Here is an 18,868-nt window from a genome sequence, read left to right as displayed (position 1 = left end):
GACACTAAAATTTGAATTCACTTATTTTTCACATGTCAGTATTTTTCTTTTGATTTTTTTTTCCCCCAACCATTTTAAAACCATAAAAACCATCCTCATCTCACTGGCCATACAAAAACAGGCAGTAGGCTGGTTTTGGCCTGTAGGCCTTACGTACTTTACTGATCTTTGATCCAAGAGATTTAAATAGAAGATGGTGAGTCCAGAATTAATGGCTTAGGAACATTACAAAATTATCAGCTAAATTATGCCCAAAAGCTAGATTTAGTAAAGTTCATAATATTCCTCTTGTAGAAGTTATAAAATTTTATTACTTCTTGACAAAAACCAAAATTGATACAAACTATGAAATTCAGCAACTATGTGGCTATTCAAAAGGGAATCTTTATAATTCCTAGTTTTTTAAGGAGGTGAAAATCAAAAAGAAACCAATTAAATTATCCTTTATATTGTCAGCTTTAAAAAGAAGCCACAGTAAGTCATACCAAATGCATTTACTGTCTTTCAGAATAAATGCATTCCTGAAAAGGAGATAAAAATCAATTCTTAACATCTAGTTGAGGTATTCAAAAAGAATAAACTGACAGTGTTGAAATGCAGAAGGCTCGATTAAGAGACTAACAGCTACAGTTAAAGAAGTTACTGAGTTACTAAATTCAGTTGCCCAAATTAAAAAACAAAAAATCCCCCAAATAAATATCTTTAAAACAAAATTACCAGGCATCAACATATGTAAGAAAACATTTCTGAAGCCTTTATTTACAAAAGCTTTAAAAACAAATACCCTCTGTTTTGCAAATAACATTTTGTTTAAAAAGGACCACCCAGTTAACAGCATTGTAATAATCATGAATAAAGAATGTACAAAGGAAACAAACCAATGTGGCTACATTTTATGATTTGCTAGTATTACTGATTGGAAATGTAGATAACACACATCATAACTTGTAGTCTATCATTTCAGGGAAGAGTTAATGATTACCAAAATGTCTTCCTACACATGCTCTGGTCTGGTCACATATTCTGCATGGCTAAATATTTCACAGTCTCTTTTGTCAATATATATAAAATAGATTGCAAAGATATACACAAAAAAATAAACAAGCATTACACTCCTCAGGTAATTGTAATTATATATATATATATATATAGCCATATGTACATATATATACATATGGCTATATATATTTGTATTTTGTTTTGCACCAAATCTCTCCATTATTTATCTTTGTAACAACTATGAAAGCACAATTTTTTGTCTTCTAATTTAATTTGGTACAAAATATACCTAAAGACTTGCTATCTTTGGACTTTAATGAAATTGATCTGTGGAATCAACAAAAAGCAAGAGCCTCGTAAGTATGGCTATAAAATGTTTAAAAAATTAAAAATAAGGGTAAACAGTGACAGAATAAAAAGATGCATATCAGAGAGAAGTGTGCTATCATAAAATAACTGCAGCTTCAATATCTTGGATGCCAGTTTCCTGGCAGACATTAAACATCCAATCACAAGGGATTTCTCCTGAAGGGTGTAAAGCTGGTTTGAAAAATTCTTGTCACAGAGCAGCCTATACATGCCAATGAGAAACTGACAGACACTAGATGTGCTTGGAAGATTAAACACTACGTACAGAAACAGCAGTTACTAAGCTCCTCAGTAGTTTTTTGTCTTTTTTTTTTTTTGTAGTCTTGCTGAATCAACCGTTTGCACAATGCATGTGCTATGTCTGTGGGTCAAAAACAAGTAAATACTGTATAAGGTTGGCAGATGGTCATTTTTCCAGCTAAGAGCAAGAAAAGCCAAAATTTATGATAAAACAGAGGATTTGAGTCAGAATCACTCTCTAAAGTGCAAAATTGATGGTCCACAATCTCAAAAAGCTAAAACTCCTGCAGAATGGAAGGGAGACATGAAACAGGGAAATAAATTACAGTCAGTGCTAGTTAATTTAGGAAGGGGGAAAAACAAACCAAGCCCAAGCAGATAAAGTTTATCAAAATATTCAATACGATGCAGCTTTCCCCACTCTCTGTCACACATGCCTGCTAACAAGTATATTAAGTTAAGGCCAAATTTAACCTGAATGCTTTTCTATTTATTAAGATCTGAGATAGGAATGGTCATACTAGTACTGAAAGGCAGAAAATAAAATGGGCTATGAAAGAAAAAAAATAGTATCTATCGTTCAAGGGATTCAACCAGAGATAAAACCTATATACAAGCTTGTGTGTAGCTCAAATAAAAATAAAAGGACTATTTCATGTCATGACTGCTTGTTGGCTTCCTCTTCATATGCATTCCCTGTGCCATTCTGTACATAGGATGAACCAGAACCAAGGCCATACAAATGACCACAATATTTGGCATCATCAATATGATCTTCAAAGAACATCTAAAAAGGAATTTTGGGGAAAAAAAAAAAAAAAGATAATTTTAACCAAAAGGTACCACTGGTAACTTATATTTCAGCAATGTAAGTACTGACTGTTCATTAACTAAAATGACAGCTCTTTCCTATGATGCTCCTTTGAGGGCACACATTTTAAATTCACTGAGTAAGACTAATAATGTCTCAAGAAATACAGAGAGCTCAAGAGAAACCAAAGAAAAAGATTACAAAAAAATGTATAAACATGTCTTTCCTATGAACATTTAGATCAATTTTATGAGAGTCTGTAATGATGGGAAAATGGCAGGCATTTTTATTTCATTAATGTAACAATACTCAATGGTGAAAATGAATGAATATCGCCAATGATGGAAGAAAAAAGTTTAGGCTTGTAAGTAGCCTTGAGTCTACATGCAAGGCCGAGTTGGCTGAAAACAATCATACCCTAAACACATTCTGGACAATAAATCTGAACATTCACACTAGGTTACTATTCTTGAAGAAGCCCAGAAAAATAAAGATAACAAATTAGTAGCAGAGAATCCACCATTAATTGAACCATTAAGGTATTTTTAAAATGCAAAGCTGAAAATCCAAAGATTGCTTTAATTCTCTAACGTAGCACTGGGAAGAAGTACAAAACAAAGTATTTACTTGTCATGAATAGACAGTCCAAATCACTTCTGAATCAATACTCGGCAAAACAACTATTATGCTTTCTATTATTAATACAATTGCTACAAAAGTTTTAAATTTCCAGATAGTTCTCAGTCAATTCTTGAGCGTCTAAGAGGAATACTCTAAAGAATTCTGCAGTTTTATTTTGCAAAAAGAAAAGCTTTTTCTTTGCATTTAATTTACAGTGAGGTATACCTATGTCTATCACTCCATTATGTAAGCTAGGAGACTTGGGTTCATTCAATTCCACTCTTCCATGACTAGTTTATATTCAGTACTGCCTTTTGCCACGTGAGGGGCTCTGCTCAGTGTGATTTTTGATTCAACAACTACTTCAGATTTACTTAACCACTTGAGAATTCAGAACCTCTCTGTAAGAATCTATTAAAAAGCACTATATAAGCACTACTCTACAAATCCTCAAAGTGCTGAAAAATGGCATGAGCAAATGGTATTTTACCAGCAGTTTAATGTCTAAGGACAATGCCAGGGAAACCTAACATGTAGATTACTTGACTTGGCAGCAGCAGCACCGATGTGGTCTACAGGAAGAATTCTGGAGTTCTGCTAGTAATGTGCGGGTGACATTTTTGATAGAAGTTACTAGCCTCTGGCTTCAGTTCTCTCATCTAAGAAATAGTATGGTTGGACCTATATGATTCCTAAGGTAGTTTAAAGTGTTTCATTTTTCAGTCTATGAAGAAATCATTTTTTCACTGCCCTCTGAACTACATTTCAAGAGGACTTATCTTTGAACACTTTCCACCACATTCAAGTGCGGTGGACACAGCCTACATGCACCTCTAATCGGATCTTCATTTAATGAGCACTTATTGCCCAAAAACTTTTGCCGTAAGATTTTTAATGTTCTCAACCTAACAACCAACTGAGAAAAAGGCACTGATGTCTTCATACTTCTCTCATTTTGAAAAAGGCCATTCCTGTGAGCAATGAATCAGATCCCGCTTGATGTTGTGGTCCTATCCGTTCCAGCTCTAACTGTTCAGCAACTTCTTGTAAACCACCCTAGGAGAAAGAAAATCCATCTGTCAACACAGAATCAGTACAATCCCCGAATTCAAAAATTACGTAACTCAGACGCTGACCAAAATATAAATGGACTTTAGCACATAAAGGTGGTGGACCATATGAAGATCAGAAAAAAAGAGAAGGTGAATTACAAACTAAAGTACTTGCTGAATAAAGGGAGAAGTATATAATTTAGTAGAAAATGAGATCCTAATTGGGAAAATTTATCTTCATCATATGCTTTAAGGCATGTGACACGCAAATAATTTTCCTAAAGATTTAAGGGAAGCAGATCCTCTACAAGAGAACAGATCTACAGGGGAACATTTACCAAGTACATTCACAGTCAATCCATCCATCAGCATAAAACTTCCCATTGGCAGTTCTCAAATTTTCTTAAGCTTCTCATCAATCATCTCTAAGTAGTTTCATCTAAATTTGTTACCAAATAAAGCTATTATGATTAACCAAATCCTTAAAAGTTCATTAAGCGCTTAATTACGGTTTTGTTAAGAAGAGTAAGTTACAACTCCTGAGGAGATCTGCTTATGTTATTATTGCCAGGCTTCACAAAGAAATGACAATGAAAGGAGAGAAGAAAGAATGAATAAAAGAGAAGTTAATAGGGAAGGGAGGGAAGCACAATAATGGAGGGAGAACTGGAGGCAAGTTAGGAAAAAAAGAACAGGACGACAACAAAACAGACCCAAATTCCTCTCTAAATTGTTAAGGCAAACTAGCCCTCTGATTCACAGCTTGAAACAGTGCTTTGCACAGACAGTGCTTACTTCTGTGCTAAAAATAACATGAGGATTAGGTATCATTAGCAGCTGCTTAGGAGAGCAACAGAATAGGGGCAGTCAGCATGGCTGACCATAGGTCAAAAAGCACCTTTGCCTTCAACCTAAATTTGACAAAGCAGCTCACTCAGGGCATATACAGAATATCTGGTGTACTTAGAAATTTCCCAATATCATTCACATAGGGAGCAGTAATTTGATTCTGTTCCTAAAAAAATGTCATTGTAGAGACATGTCAGATTCTACAAAGCACTTCTAAAGCCAGATTAAAACATTTAGACCATGGATTCTCAGCATGTAATACTTTCAGGAGGTGGACTCAATTTCTACAGCAATAGGGCTATCCTACTACAACTGCAAGTTCACTTGACTCACAGCTAAGAAGTCTCTTCAAATTATATACAATCCTGCTGCTTTTATTTATTTATTTTTAAATTTTTATTTATTTATTTATGATAGTCAGAGAGAGAGAGAGAGAGAGAGAGAGGCAGAGACACAGGCAGAGGGAGAAGCAGGCTCCATGCACCGGGAGCCCGATGTGGGATTCGATCCCAGGTCTCCAGGATCGCGCCCCGGGCCAAAGGCAGGCGCCAAACCGCTGCGCCACCAGGGATCCCAATCCTGCTGCTTTTAGGTGCTACAAACACAAAGTAATCTTTCTTAAAAATTTCCCCAGTTATATACCATATTTTGTTGTAAGGCACCAGCAAACTTCGGCCAAAAAAACTACTTCGCTTTTGATTTTAAGTTCATTTGTCAAAAGCAGTTTCCTTATTCAACTCCTACAATATTCTTTCTGCTTAAAAGTAAAGCTCTTAGTGTTTTTACCATCTCCTAAAAGTAGAACTTTATTTGTACTTCTAAAAACCTGATAAAAAAACATGATCAACCTTGACGAAGGTTCTATGAAGCAACCACTTTACCTAAATGTGCTTTTTAGTTGTAGCTTCTACACAAACACATCTGAAAAAAAATAAAGCCCTTCTATTCCTTGGGAGTCTGCCACCATGGGTGGATTAGTTTTCAAACTGAAGGAGCACTCTTATTTTTTTTTAATTTTTTTTATTTATTTATCAGAGAGAGAGAGAGAGAGAGAGAGGGAGAGAGAGAGAGGCAGAGACATAGGCAGAGGGAGAAGCAGGCTCCATGCACTGGGAGCCTGACGTGGGACTCGATCCCGGGTCTCCAGGATCGCGCCCTGGGCCAAAGGCAGGCGCCAAACCGCTGCGCCACCCAGGGATCCCGAGCACTCTACTTATTAAAGAAACGTTCCTTTTGAAAGAATTTTCAGAAATAAACTATTACATATGCATTTAGCAATATCAGAATGTAAGCTACTGTTCCAGACAGGACTACACATTTACCATAGCACTAACTGCTTGACATCTTTTAGATCAGGAAAAAAAAAAAAACAAAAAAAAACAACCAACAACCTTTCCATGTAAATTAATCCTAGGAACGTGATCCTATGACTAGAACGAACAAAATTTTTATCCAAGCTGAAGAGGAAACTGTTTGCTACCTCACTGACTACCATCTGTACATTGCTGGCCACCTCAGATTTTATCTTGCATGGATAGACAGTGCGTATGCTGGGCAGTGTAAATTTGCACTTCTGTGCATGTCCTCACATTTTTGTCCAGGTTTATGATTTTCAATCCAGCAGTCATGAGAAATCTGATTCTTGGTTTGAATTTTGCTGAGAATTTATACTGCCAATGAATGCTGAAGTTCTGAAAAAGACTTCCTACAAATTATTTATGCAACAAAACAAATAACCAGATAACGTAACTACATTTAATATAAAATTTAAAATATGGCTTAAAACAACATCCCAGGCTAGGATCTTATTTATCACTCAGTCTAAATAGTGTGTGGATTACCAACCGCCACTTGAAGCCTTACTTTGAGATTTTTGCAGCTCTTCATGAGGTACTTCACATCATAAATGACAGGAAAAAATAATCGAAGGATCTCAAAGAAGTCAAGTTCTTCTTCAGGCAAGTTAGAGTTGGTCAGGATTTTGATTAAATAGCCAAAGTCATAACCACTACAAAAGAATTAAATATAGAATAGAGACACATAAATACCAGAGATGAAAAAATATTTTTTTTCTGATACAAATTATAAGTAAGTCATAACTGTAGGTCAAAAAAGGAATCAACCAAAAAAAGAAAAAAAAAAGCACATGAACGAAAAGACACGTTTATGATAATGGGAAAATGCCATTATCTTACCAAGAGTGATAAGAACTTGTCACTATCATTCAGATATCAATATACTAGCATCCCAAACCTGCAGTCACAGATTACTATTTTGCTGAACTCTGAAGGAAGAACTCTTTAAGAGGAATATCAAACCATTCTATAGATATCTCAAAAAATTTTAAATAACTATGGAAATGGAAAAATAAATATGAATGGAAACTTGGCTGAAAATGTCAAAAGGTAGCAGAATTGGCAAAAATAATACAATTCTTCCCATACTTTACATAAAGAGGTCATGTGCTTAAAAATCTAGAGTGGGGCACCTGGGTGGCTCAATCAGTTAAGGGTCTAACTCTTGATTGCTGCTTAAGTCTCCCGTCTCAGGGTTGTGAGTTCAAGCCCCACATTAAAATATCTAAAAATTAAAAACAAAAACAAAAACAAAAAGAACCCAAAGAGTAATTCCCTAATGGAAGTATTTTCTTTTCCTTACATGATCTTATCAGTCATTCTCTTCCCTCAAAATTCTGTTCCTATCTCCTATGGCTCCTCAAGATATACCAATGAAAATGCTGCACATGGAAGAAATAAGAGTAGTAAACAATGAGAACTAAAATCCAGAGATTAAAATACCAACTCCCACACTTTCAGATCAAGATCTCCTCTATTTTTTTTTTCCCATAGCTTTATATGTCCCTCCATTCCTGTGCCATAATTAACTTTTTTTCTCTACCTTTATTTACTTCAAGGGCCTCTTACAAGGCACCTTCCTCAAACAGCCTAACTCCCAGTAATTTCTTATACAAGATGTTTTCTCCTATGCTTTAAAATGCAGGTATTGTTTTCTCCACTAGTCTAAGTAGGAATCACACTTTAAATAATATCTCAAAATCTTTTATTACACATAGTTGGAACTCGGTACATATTTGATGAGAGATGATATTAATCTGTCTTTTGAGGGGATACAAATAAAATTTCTATTTAATGTTCAGAATTACTTCTAATATTAAAAACAAAAAAGAAGCTTTACTACTGAAGACTGGTAAAGCACACTAAGGTATATGCAAAAAATGGCAGAACCTTTAAATTTCTGGTAATTGGCAAGGAAGTAATTATTATCTAACTATATATAAATCAATACATTTGCTTACTACTAGTAAAAGACTATGAGAATTTCCGGTTTATGAATTTCTTAAACTAGTCTTTATCTCCCAGAAATAGGTTAGAATATGAAGAAAATATTTAAAATGGCATTTAGAATAAAACATACCTTGACAAATAGTGGAGTCTAATTTTTAGACTCTACATTCTAAAAAGACATGAGCCCTTTGTTCATCTTAATATCTCCAATGCCTAACACACAGTATTTGCTCAGAGTTTTTTTTTTTTTTTGAATGAAGTTAAGTCCTATACAACAAAAGGACAGGATGATGCTCTCTAATCATGACCAGGAAGTAAAACAAAACAAAAGAAAACAAAACAAAAAACTGAAAAAACATTCCTCAAATTAACAGAGACTTCAGTCTTGTCTCCTGAAATAAAGCTCAAATGCAGAACGAAGAGAAAAGATGACAGGTGAGAATTACTATGTTCGGTACCCCCAACTTAAAAATTACTGCTTAGTATTACACCAGAGTTTGCAATATGAACAGTCCTTCACTATAATCATTCCAGAGGCTAGAGCTGAAAACGGAGACTCCTTTTTTTTTTTTTTAATGTGTGAAATGGACCCAATATAAGAACATTAAGAGAAGGCCAAATAAAGTAATTACCAAGGCCACTTTTAGTCCCTGGGCTTCCAGTTTAATTTAGTTTACCTAAATAGGAAAACTCTATCTTATTTGGAAGTCTCTTCTTACAAAATGGAACTAATTCCCCTCCTGGAAATTCTCTTCAACAATCCAGTCTTATTTTATAATAAGAATTAAAAATGACTATTTGTTGAGAATTAACTGTGTGTAAAGTCTTTTACTAAAATGCTCTAAATATATTATTGGTCATTAAAACAAGATATTTACCTAAGTAATGTCAGCTGATCACTATTAAAAAAAAAAAATCCACAACCTCTACCCTCCCCTAACACTCTCTGGTTTTTTTCTGCATTGCACTTACTAACATCTAATAAACCACAATATAAATGTCATTATTTAAAAAAAAAAATGCCTACTCTGACCAGGATATAAAACTTCATGAAGATGAGGATTTTTGTCTGTTTGGCTCACAGCTTAATTCCTAGAATCTTATACTGCAGTACTTGGCATTGGTAGATATTAAATAAATATTTTCTTAATGAATGAATGGTTTCATTCTAAGGCTCAGAAATGTTAAATGACTTTTGGTAACATTGATTCCAAATGGCATTGCTGGATTTAAACCATTGATTCCAAATGGCATTGCTGGATTTAAACCAAGATCTACTTTGTCAGCTTAACTTTTTCCACTATGTAATACAGTCTCTCTCATAGGCTAAAAATGAATCTCATACCTTTAAATTAACCCTTAAGCAGACCAACATTAGCTTCTTAAGAGAGGAGACTGTTTTGCGGCAGCCAGTTCCCTCTCGAACAGTGACCCACACCAAGTATAAAGCAGCTAGGAAACAGAAACACAAATGGTATTTTCAATGCAATTTTTTTTTTCTGTTTTACCTATGAAAGGATAACCATTTGACCCCTTCGCAGAGGACCACTCCTGATGTCATAAGAAGTTCTGCAAAGTACTGGGTCTCAATTCCTTCCTCTTCATGTTTTTTAAACTGGATGCCAGATGTTGTTAGTAGCTCTATAGAGTCCTGAGCATACATGTCCTCCCTGGCAGGAGAAAAAGAAAGACAACCTTCAAAAGCGCCATACTTCAAACTTTTTCTCCCACTTACATCTACAACTACAGTGCCAGAAACAACGAAACAGAGGATTGGCTTGGGTCCAATTATTCCAGTGCTTCACATATATGAAGGAAAATACAATTTAAATATAAAGGTTATTATTTTTGAAAAGTGTTCAGTAATTCATCTTTCAAAAAACAGTCCAAGGGTAAGATTTTAAGCTTTACTATCAATTCAATTTCATTTGCCTTTCACAAGTTAGATATATTTAACTGAGTTTGAAAAAAGGGTCTTCTACTCACCAGGGGCTACCACCACAAAATAAAAGACATGTTTTTTCCAGGGGCTTTCAGTTTTAGCAGTCTTTTTATAGCTGCCAGATGGAGCTGTAGCCACTGGGGTGACAGCCTATATACATCTCCCATCTCCCAGCAGCTCCAGGAAGGAGACCAAGAAGAAAACATCTGATGTGGCTAAGTTAAAACTACATTGCATCCTAAAGAAAAAGGGAGATTCCTCCTCTCACTAATGATGAGCCTCTCAAATGGCTCCAATAACCAGTAACATGCTTAAAATGAAAGCCTTTGCTATAACAGCAATAATTTCTTCTAACAATCTTAATCCTAGAAAATCACCTTCCAAAAGTCAAACCAGGAAATCTAAATATAAACCAGTCCTTCAAGATTTTACTTAAGGCAAAAAAGCAAGCCCTAATTTCTAAGCACACACAGGAATCCAAAATGTTAAATTAAAAAAGGATCAAAACAAAGGTATAGGTTTCTGAGAATACATGAGAAGTATTTTGTGCACTGCCCATTGTATTTTCATTTACTTTTTAAATTGCAAGAATATTAATTTCCACCACTTAGCAATAGAAAACTCTATTAAAAGCCACAATAAAACTAATTAAACTAAAAGAAACATTTTAAGTAAAAAAGTATTCTTAAGGTCTATTCTCTGGACATCAGTCTGCTTCTAGATGTCTTTGAAAAATAACAAAACGTAATGCTCTATGACACCAGATGGTAGATACATTTATTGCGGTGAACACTACACAATGTATGGAACCTTATGCACCTGAAACTAATATAACATTGTATGTAAACTGTACCTTAATGTAAAAATTAAAAAAAAAAAAAAACAACTAGCCACTGAAACATTTAAGAAAATAGAGGGGAACTGCAATCATCACTTTAGACCAAAACTCCCCACAGAAAAACCCTTTAGGAAAGATATTTGAATAAATCTAAGTTTTTTTCATTAAACAACAGATATTATTAGCCTTATTACACTAAAAATATGTATCTTGAACAAGTTTCACTCACCAGGCTCTGATACCCACACTGGGAGGCATACTTTAGCAAATTATAACCAACCCAAAGCATAACAGATTCTTTCTCTAGGCTCACATTATTCTGGGCCATATGCTCACTTAATCTTTATTACAGTACACTCTCATCAGAATGTAAGCTTTAAGAGGGCAATGATTTTTGTCTATTTTGTTTAATGTCTATCACCATGCCAAAAAACATGTGAGGTAGAACAGTGACAGGAATCATCCAGAGAGCTTATCAAAAATATGGAATCCCAGGTCCTATGCCTAGACCTATTCAATCACAATATCCAGAAGAAAGACCTGGATAAGTACTTCAGGCATTCGATGATCAACAAGTTTGGTTAAAAAAAGGGGGGGGATAAATTACTTCTTTCTCTTTTTTCTGCATAGTTTACATAACTCAATGCAGAGTAAGCTAATATACTGTCATTTAAATTTCTTTGGAGGAAATATTTTAAAATTTGGAACCAATTCCATGCGTTATAATGCCCAACTCATTAGAAGAGAAAGCTGAAAGCTCTATACAGGTAGGCTAATAAATCTCTAAATAGGATGAAGAAAATTTGCTGCTGGTAAGGAAAACTCCAAAATTGTTACAATTCAATTCCGAATCAAGACTGTCCCTTTCCCAATCCATTTCAAGTTTTCAAATCATTCCCCACCCTCAAAAATCTTAGTAAATGGAAAAAAAAAAATCTCAGTAAATGCAGGAATATATTAGAGGATGCAAATCTCAAAAAAGTAGTGAAAACACTGTTGGGTCCAAAATGTAAGGACTGCTGCAGGTGTAGGGATTGACTTACTGATTAGAACAATCTGTTCAGAACAGCAGTGACTGCTCTTAACACTAATCAACTACTGAAGTTTAAGGTGGCAGAATATTCAGGTATAATAACCCAACAGGAGTGAAAGCCATGTACAAATCTCTAAAAAAGGTTTTCCCAAAAAGCAGATATATACAAGGCTGCTCATTTCAAATAATATCCTAAAAACAGAAACCAACCTAACTTAACTACCATACTTTAATAGTATGTTAAATTACCAACCATACTTTAATAGTATGTTAAATTCAAGAAATATGTTTTCACTTTTTTTTCAAGTAGGCTCCACATCCAACGTGGGGCTTAAACTTACAACCCCAAGATCGAGTCGCATGCTCTATCAACTGAGCCAACCAGGCGTCCCAACTTTTCGACCTACCTATAAGTATAAGCTCAGCCTACTATACAAATTCACATTTTTAAACACAACAAGTTAAACATTTTATAGTTTGGAAATGCTTTCCAACCTCAATCCATTCCTGGCTCGCCATACATTTTACATTTACATTTTAAAACACACATGCTATATATTTAAGTTTATGCTAAAAATCATGAAAAAAGGCAAACCAGAATACAGACTGTCACAAACGTATGAATGGTCGACTAAACTTAATATTTAATGAACTCAAACCAAGAATACATAAGGTGCTCAAAAAATCTGCAAAGGCTATATGAAAGACAACATGAATAGCCTGCAACTCCATACCTGACACTTAGGTGCCCTTTAGCCTTCAAATGCCTGTCCGTGACCCAAAAAACAAAATCAAAACCACCCACTGTTTGATCCTGTCCTTTCTACTTATGATTCTCCATTTCTTTCCTCTGCCATTTTCCTTAAATGATTATCAGCTTCCTTTCAGTAACCACTGAACGCACAATGTCCTATAACCTTTATTACACTATCAAAATGATTCCCTCAAACACTAAGAATTATTGCAATCATCAAATTGATGTTTTAGAAGTTTGTTCTCATCTCCTTTGATAGGTTTAATTTGCACAGCTCCTCAATATTCTACTCCAATTTTCATTTTACATTATCAATTCCAAATTCAGTTTGGAGAGAACTCCTATACATTCATCATTATCTAACAATTCTAATTTTTGGACTTTGGCAATAGAAAGCAGACAGAAAAGTTATAGGAACATTAAGTTATAAACCATGACCAACTTCTCTCAACATTTATCCCTGGTGCCTAACACAGTTGCTGACACATTCCGGGCACTCAATAAAAAAGTCAATTTTCATCTTTCTTCAAAATACCTAGATTCTATTCATCGTACTGTCTCTACATTAGGTAGTCCCAGTTTTATCTTCCAATTAATCATTTCTACTTAAATAGTGCATTCTACTATATCCTTCTCCTTAAACAACTTCTTGGACATTAACATTAGTATAAATAGTAGCAAAGCTTGGTAACAAGTAGCCCTCTCTGTATAAGAAAAAATGTCTTTCAAAGATTATAATAATAAGGCAGTTGTTACTATAACAAAGATGTTTCTAGCAAAGGAAAATGTCAATTTTACCAGAATAGAGACATGGATGGGTCACCTCTTACTCATGTATTTATATCACAACAGTATCTTAGTTTAAAAACATCGTTCTAATGATCAACTTGGGGAAAAAATAACATGGAACAAATGAAATGATGAAGAACTAATTTTAAAAATGGTTCTCTTTTGAGAAAAAGGATAAAAGACATTTTTCAGTATTTCAGTACTGTAGTACTTATAGAAGGTTATTACCAGTTTAGAGAGTACAGAATCTTTACAAGATTCTAGTATACATTATGAAATCCAACAAAGTAAAACAGAGAATGAGGCTAAATACAATGTAATTATAAGCCACAGTACTATAACACTATTCTCTAAAACCATCTGCCCTGGTTTTTTAGATCTTATATGCTAAATATCACATTACTGAGTTTATTACATTGGCACTACTGCTAACTGTCCCACAGCTTCTTTTACTATTTTTTTAAAACAGATATAAGATCATATTACACAAGTACAAGCTGTCAAATAAAAGGACACTGCAATATTGTAACTTAGAATATATTATTTCCCCACCTTAGAGTCAGTTTGTAAACAATCTGCCCTCACTTAAAAACACTCTAAACTTCCCTAAACTATCAACCATGAGCTTAACTTAGAATTCAGACTCTGAACTGTATCTGAAAGAAATAAAGTTCAAGGATACCATTACCTCTCCTATATATGTAAGTTACAAGAGGTTTTGTGGGCTGATTGGAAACGTAACTATTATGTAACATTGACTTGACAGGAAAATCCACCCAAGTTTCCAAGAAATGCCTTACTGCCTCTGACATGTAATCTACTCATAAACTGGAGTCAGATATATTAATCTCTTCACAAGGATAATTACTACAACAAAGATGTATATATTTCAAATTGCAAACAAAGTTTGAAAGTAAAACTAACGTAAGGTTATTTTTTCTATCAAGAAGTGATTTCAATACCCAAAGTTTTTCAGGTTTCAAAAAAAGTGGCTGTCATACTTTTCAAACAACATCTTCAAAATTCAAAGTATTTGAATATAAAGTCTTCTTTATCCTAGTTCTTTCATCCTGTAAGAAGAAATCTAAACTTTTGAAATTTTAGGTTTTAAGTATCTCTAGGATAACTGTGCCAAATTCAGTTAGCATTTTTCACCATGAGGGAAATCAACTCCTAAAATTAAGCTAAAAAAGTTTGGGTTATATTTATTTCCCACTTACGTCAAATTAAATTTAAAATTAAACTGCCAAGTTGAAGTTCCTGGAGGATATTCTCCTTGCTCATTCATAAATGTCAGTCCTAGCTGAATTATCTTTAACAAGTCTACATTACATCGCAATAGTTGGTACTGATAGTCAGCATTGCTCCTGAATTCTCCAATAGGTCTTGCAACCACACCTGGAAACTCGGTGTCCTGTAAAAATAGTTTTAAGATTCATTATTTACTAAATGATTAAACCACAATTCACAAATTCTTAGAATAAATATGTAATTTTCAGTTCAAGTCAAATAATCCTATTATAGATAATGCTCTACACTTTCATGTTCAAATACAAATTACCTTTTAACTATGAAGAACTTTACTTTGTGGAAGCATAAAACTCTGTAATAAACTTAATGACTTTCTTATCTTAAACTTAATGACTTTAAGTATCAGTAAAAAATTATTATGTAGAAGATATAAATGATAAGTGCACCAAATAGTCTCTTCCCAAGGGAGGGGAAAATATAAATTCATGTTCCTCAAGGGGTATGTGAAACCGCTCACAGTATGCTAGTGTTAAAACCAAAGAACTGGTTAAAAAGAATGGAAAATGCATCATGCTTTCCAATCATTTCTCTGAGACAAAGTCTGTCTAAACATCAAAACCCTCTTCGTTTCTTGGGGTAAAATAGTCCTCTCTCTATAATCTATACATCATCAAAAATTGCATGATACCCACTTATTCCTGTAAAACAGTATCACATCTCTAATGTCACTCCTTACCATCTAAGAAATGATCACTATAAATTTTTGTAGGAAAAAAACTTCAATTCTAATTACGGGTTAAGTATACCTTTACTAAATAGGGTATCTAGGTACACTCAAATATTCGTATTTTCACCAGTCAACCTGCCCCTCCCCACAGAAGCACATTTATGTATTTGCATTAAAAATACTGAGGAAATGATACTATGATATATCACTTTAATTTTAAAATTGAAACTGGGAAGCTAAGAACAAAATCTGAATACCAAGTCACTATGAAACGGTAAAGAAATTAAAACTCTAAATTCAGTCCAACTCAACAACCAACCACATCACTGGATGTTTGTGTTATGGTAGGTGTGCTGTGGGAGAGAAAAGGTAGACTAGGACACTAACCCCTTGCCTTGCAGAGCTTACATCTAGAAAACAGTACGGTAATTACCACAAATGTACAAGGTACAGTAGGTAAAGCAGCAAAATAATTAACTGAATAGACAGTCGAGGTAGATTGAATACTACATGCAAAAGCAGAGATGCTTAACAGCAGTGTGTTCATCAACTCCAATGATTAAAACAACACAAAAACTGCAGACCAACAAAGTTTTACTGGGATATCTGAGTTTCTGAAAAGACATGCAGGAGCTCCCTAGCTTTTGGGCGCTCATCTGGTATTATCAGTTACACCTTAAGTGTTGCTGGGAGCTGACCTGGCACTCACAGCTAAGTTCTAACATTCATCTGTTGTTGAGTATAAACAGTTTCATTCTTCATCACCAGACAAGACCACTCTGTCATCATGACTGAACATAGACAAAAACATAAACATTATTCTATCCACAAAAATGATCAAACATCCTTCTAGCTTGGCTGATGTAAGTGAACGCTGCTTCTTTATAGCTTTATTCTCACTCTATTCTTCTCTCATTCTAGTTAAGACTTATTAAGATACCCTGTCACAGAATTACCCCAGCTTCCCAACAGCATCCAATTCTACACAAGGCCCTGCTTCCTTAATCCCTCCCTAAAACCACCTGACAGAAGCCCAAATCCTAAAAGTCTTTTCTAACGCTCTTACTGAAATATCCCATGATTACAGTGGCATGCATTTTCCCTCACTGTAATGAGTAATAAACCCAATTTGTCACATTGCAGGAGCGTTCTTGATGGTCTCTGGTTGGAGGGCATTGATAACATTTTTTATAATTAGATTAATCCCTAAAATATTAACTAGATGGGCTGAATTCAGGGCTTTTAAAATCCCTCTTCCTCTTTTATAAGAAGCATCTTAAGGATGTGAGCATAGGCATACCATAGCAACATAATTATATTTTCTGATAACTTGGCGAATTTTCTTCATTTCTTCATCCAGGTTGCAAGCCCAAACTTCACAAATTCTTTGGCTATGATCTACAGTTGCTGCTGGCATAGTGAGGGCACAGAAGTCTAGATGCCAAGCATCAAAATGTTATACTTGATTGAAGATTTGTTTGTTTCATAAAATACTTTATCCTTTATTTTTGTACCTGTCAAAATAAAAACCAAATTTATAATAATAAATAATAAAACCAGTAATATCAGAAATCTGAATCACAGGATAATTGGGTTGATACAAACCTAAAAAATTATTTATTCAAAGTTACTAATTTGTAAGATAATCAGTTTGGGAAATGACTTGTCTAAAAGTAACACAGTTAATCAGTAGGAAAAAAGGACCTACAACATAGGTTTTCTGGTTCTAATATCAATATTAAGTAACAGTCTTTTTTTATGTGTACATACTAATCATTTTGAAAAACTTTCCATTAATTAAAGATTGCTCTGAATGAGACTCTTTCTCTGAACAAAACTTTATAAAGACATCCATTTCCACACAGAAAATGAAAAGTTAAATAGTGATATAAACAGGATCGGATGTTACTAGGACAAAAGGAGTGTTTGCTTTTACTCATTAACAGAACACTCAAAATCTAACTTGATTACAAAATCTACTTTAGTGGCATTTATTCAAGTCGGATTAGAAGGGACCTTTTTTAGTAAACCACTACCACCAACAGAAGGAGGGGGGGGGGAAGCTCTTTCAGAAAAATAAGTAACAGCCACAGAAATTGTTTCACTGTCCAAAACTGCAGGAGGAAGAGAGAAAACAATAGGGTGTATGCATTTCAAACTGTTTTCTCATTTCCTAAAAGCTTGAGCATCCCCCCCCCCCCCAACAAGTTACCAAATACACATCTCTCGTTTCTGGTCCATAAGCAGAGTATTATGCTACCTAATGGTAAGAGTACAGCCCCATCTTAGAAAAATTCCAAAGGCTCCTTCATTTTTCACAGAAGTTTGGGGGGGAAAAATTCCTAAAAAGGGTAAAAAAGGGGAATTATGATCCCCCCCCCAAAAAAAAACACTTCAGTCACAGATGTCACCTCAAGTCCTCTAAGAACAGAAGTCCAAGATCTAGAGGGACCTCGCCTTTATTACCCTCCCCACTCCGCGAACCGCCCCCCCCACACACACACTCCGAAGACCCTGTAGCTTAACACGGCCATTCCCCCCCTCTCTCTCTACGATTCCAGAAGCCCCGACCAGGCACCAGAGGCCTTCTCATCACGGGAGATCGAATCTCCGTACTGCGGGCTCCCGAAGAAACGAGAGGACAAGCACCGAGGCACTCAAGTCATGGATAACTCTCTCCCCTGGCAGGGGGCCGGTGTGAAGGTGCTTGATAACCACTGACTGGAGCCAGACCGACTCCCGAGCACTGCTGCGGGAACAACTACGAGGAGCCGGGGAGCGGAGGATCCAGGCCACCGCCCTCCACTCCCAATTTCCGTCCAACAACGTCGAAGCCCCAGGTACAAAGCCTTTACGTCATCACTCCGCGCCGCCCCCTTGACATACCCTCAGCCCGCTACCCTGCCCCCTCCCCCGCCGCCGCCGCGCTCCTTCCTTCGCCAGCCGCCTTCCAGCTGGCGCCATCGCTCACCCTCTCAGGTTCGTCGTTCCCGCCCCCTTTCGACTTCCCCAACCCAACCCGCCCCTCCCCCCCGGCAGACGCAAGATCTACTTGTGTCGCTGAGCTCGCGCTCCTCCTCCTCCTCCTCGCCATAGAGACAGCAACCAGCGGCGGCGGCGGTGGCGGTGGCGGCGGCAGTAGCGGGTGCCCCATAGACACCTCACGCCCAGCAAGGGGGACAGGGGAGCCGGGGCTGGCGCCGCACCGCGCTCCGCCGTCGCTTCTCGCACGTCCTGGCGGGGGCGCTCGGTGATGACGCGCCGCGCAGAGGGGGCGGAGCACGCAGG

The 18,868-nt window shown here is 35.9% G+C and overlaps 1 protein-coding gene across 1 annotated transcript; it reads right to left on the bottom strand.

The window, feature by feature from the left end:
* Nucleotides 1-733: 733 nt before the first annotated feature.
* On the bottom strand, nt 734-18,786 carry CNOT7 (CCR4-NOT transcription complex subunit 7). Its single transcript, XM_055334660.1, has 7 exons — nt 18,633-18,786; nt 16,881-17,094; nt 14,823-15,016; nt 9,755-9,916; nt 6,805-6,949; nt 3,986-4,096; nt 734-2,395 (listed from the first exon to the last, which is right to left on the bottom strand). Exons 2-7 carry the CDS (start codon nt 16,995-16,997, stop codon nt 2,267-2,269), a joined length of 858 nt encoding a protein of 285 aa, XP_055190635.1. The 5' UTR covers nt 16,998-17,094; nt 18,633-18,786; the 3' UTR covers nt 734-2,266.
* Between the last annotated feature and the right edge of the window lie 82 nt (nt 18,787-18,868).

The sequence above is a fragment of the Nyctereutes procyonoides genome, unplaced genomic scaffold, assembly GCF_905146905.1.
Source record: "Nyctereutes procyonoides isolate TBG_1078 unplaced genomic scaffold, NYPRO_anot_genome, whole genome shotgun sequence".
In the NCBI taxonomy this organism is placed as follows: Eukaryota; Metazoa; Chordata; class Mammalia; order Carnivora; family Canidae; genus Nyctereutes; species Nyctereutes procyonoides.
Note: the sequence above shows the minus strand (reverse complement) of the source record. Positions and strands in the feature narration are given on the sequence as shown.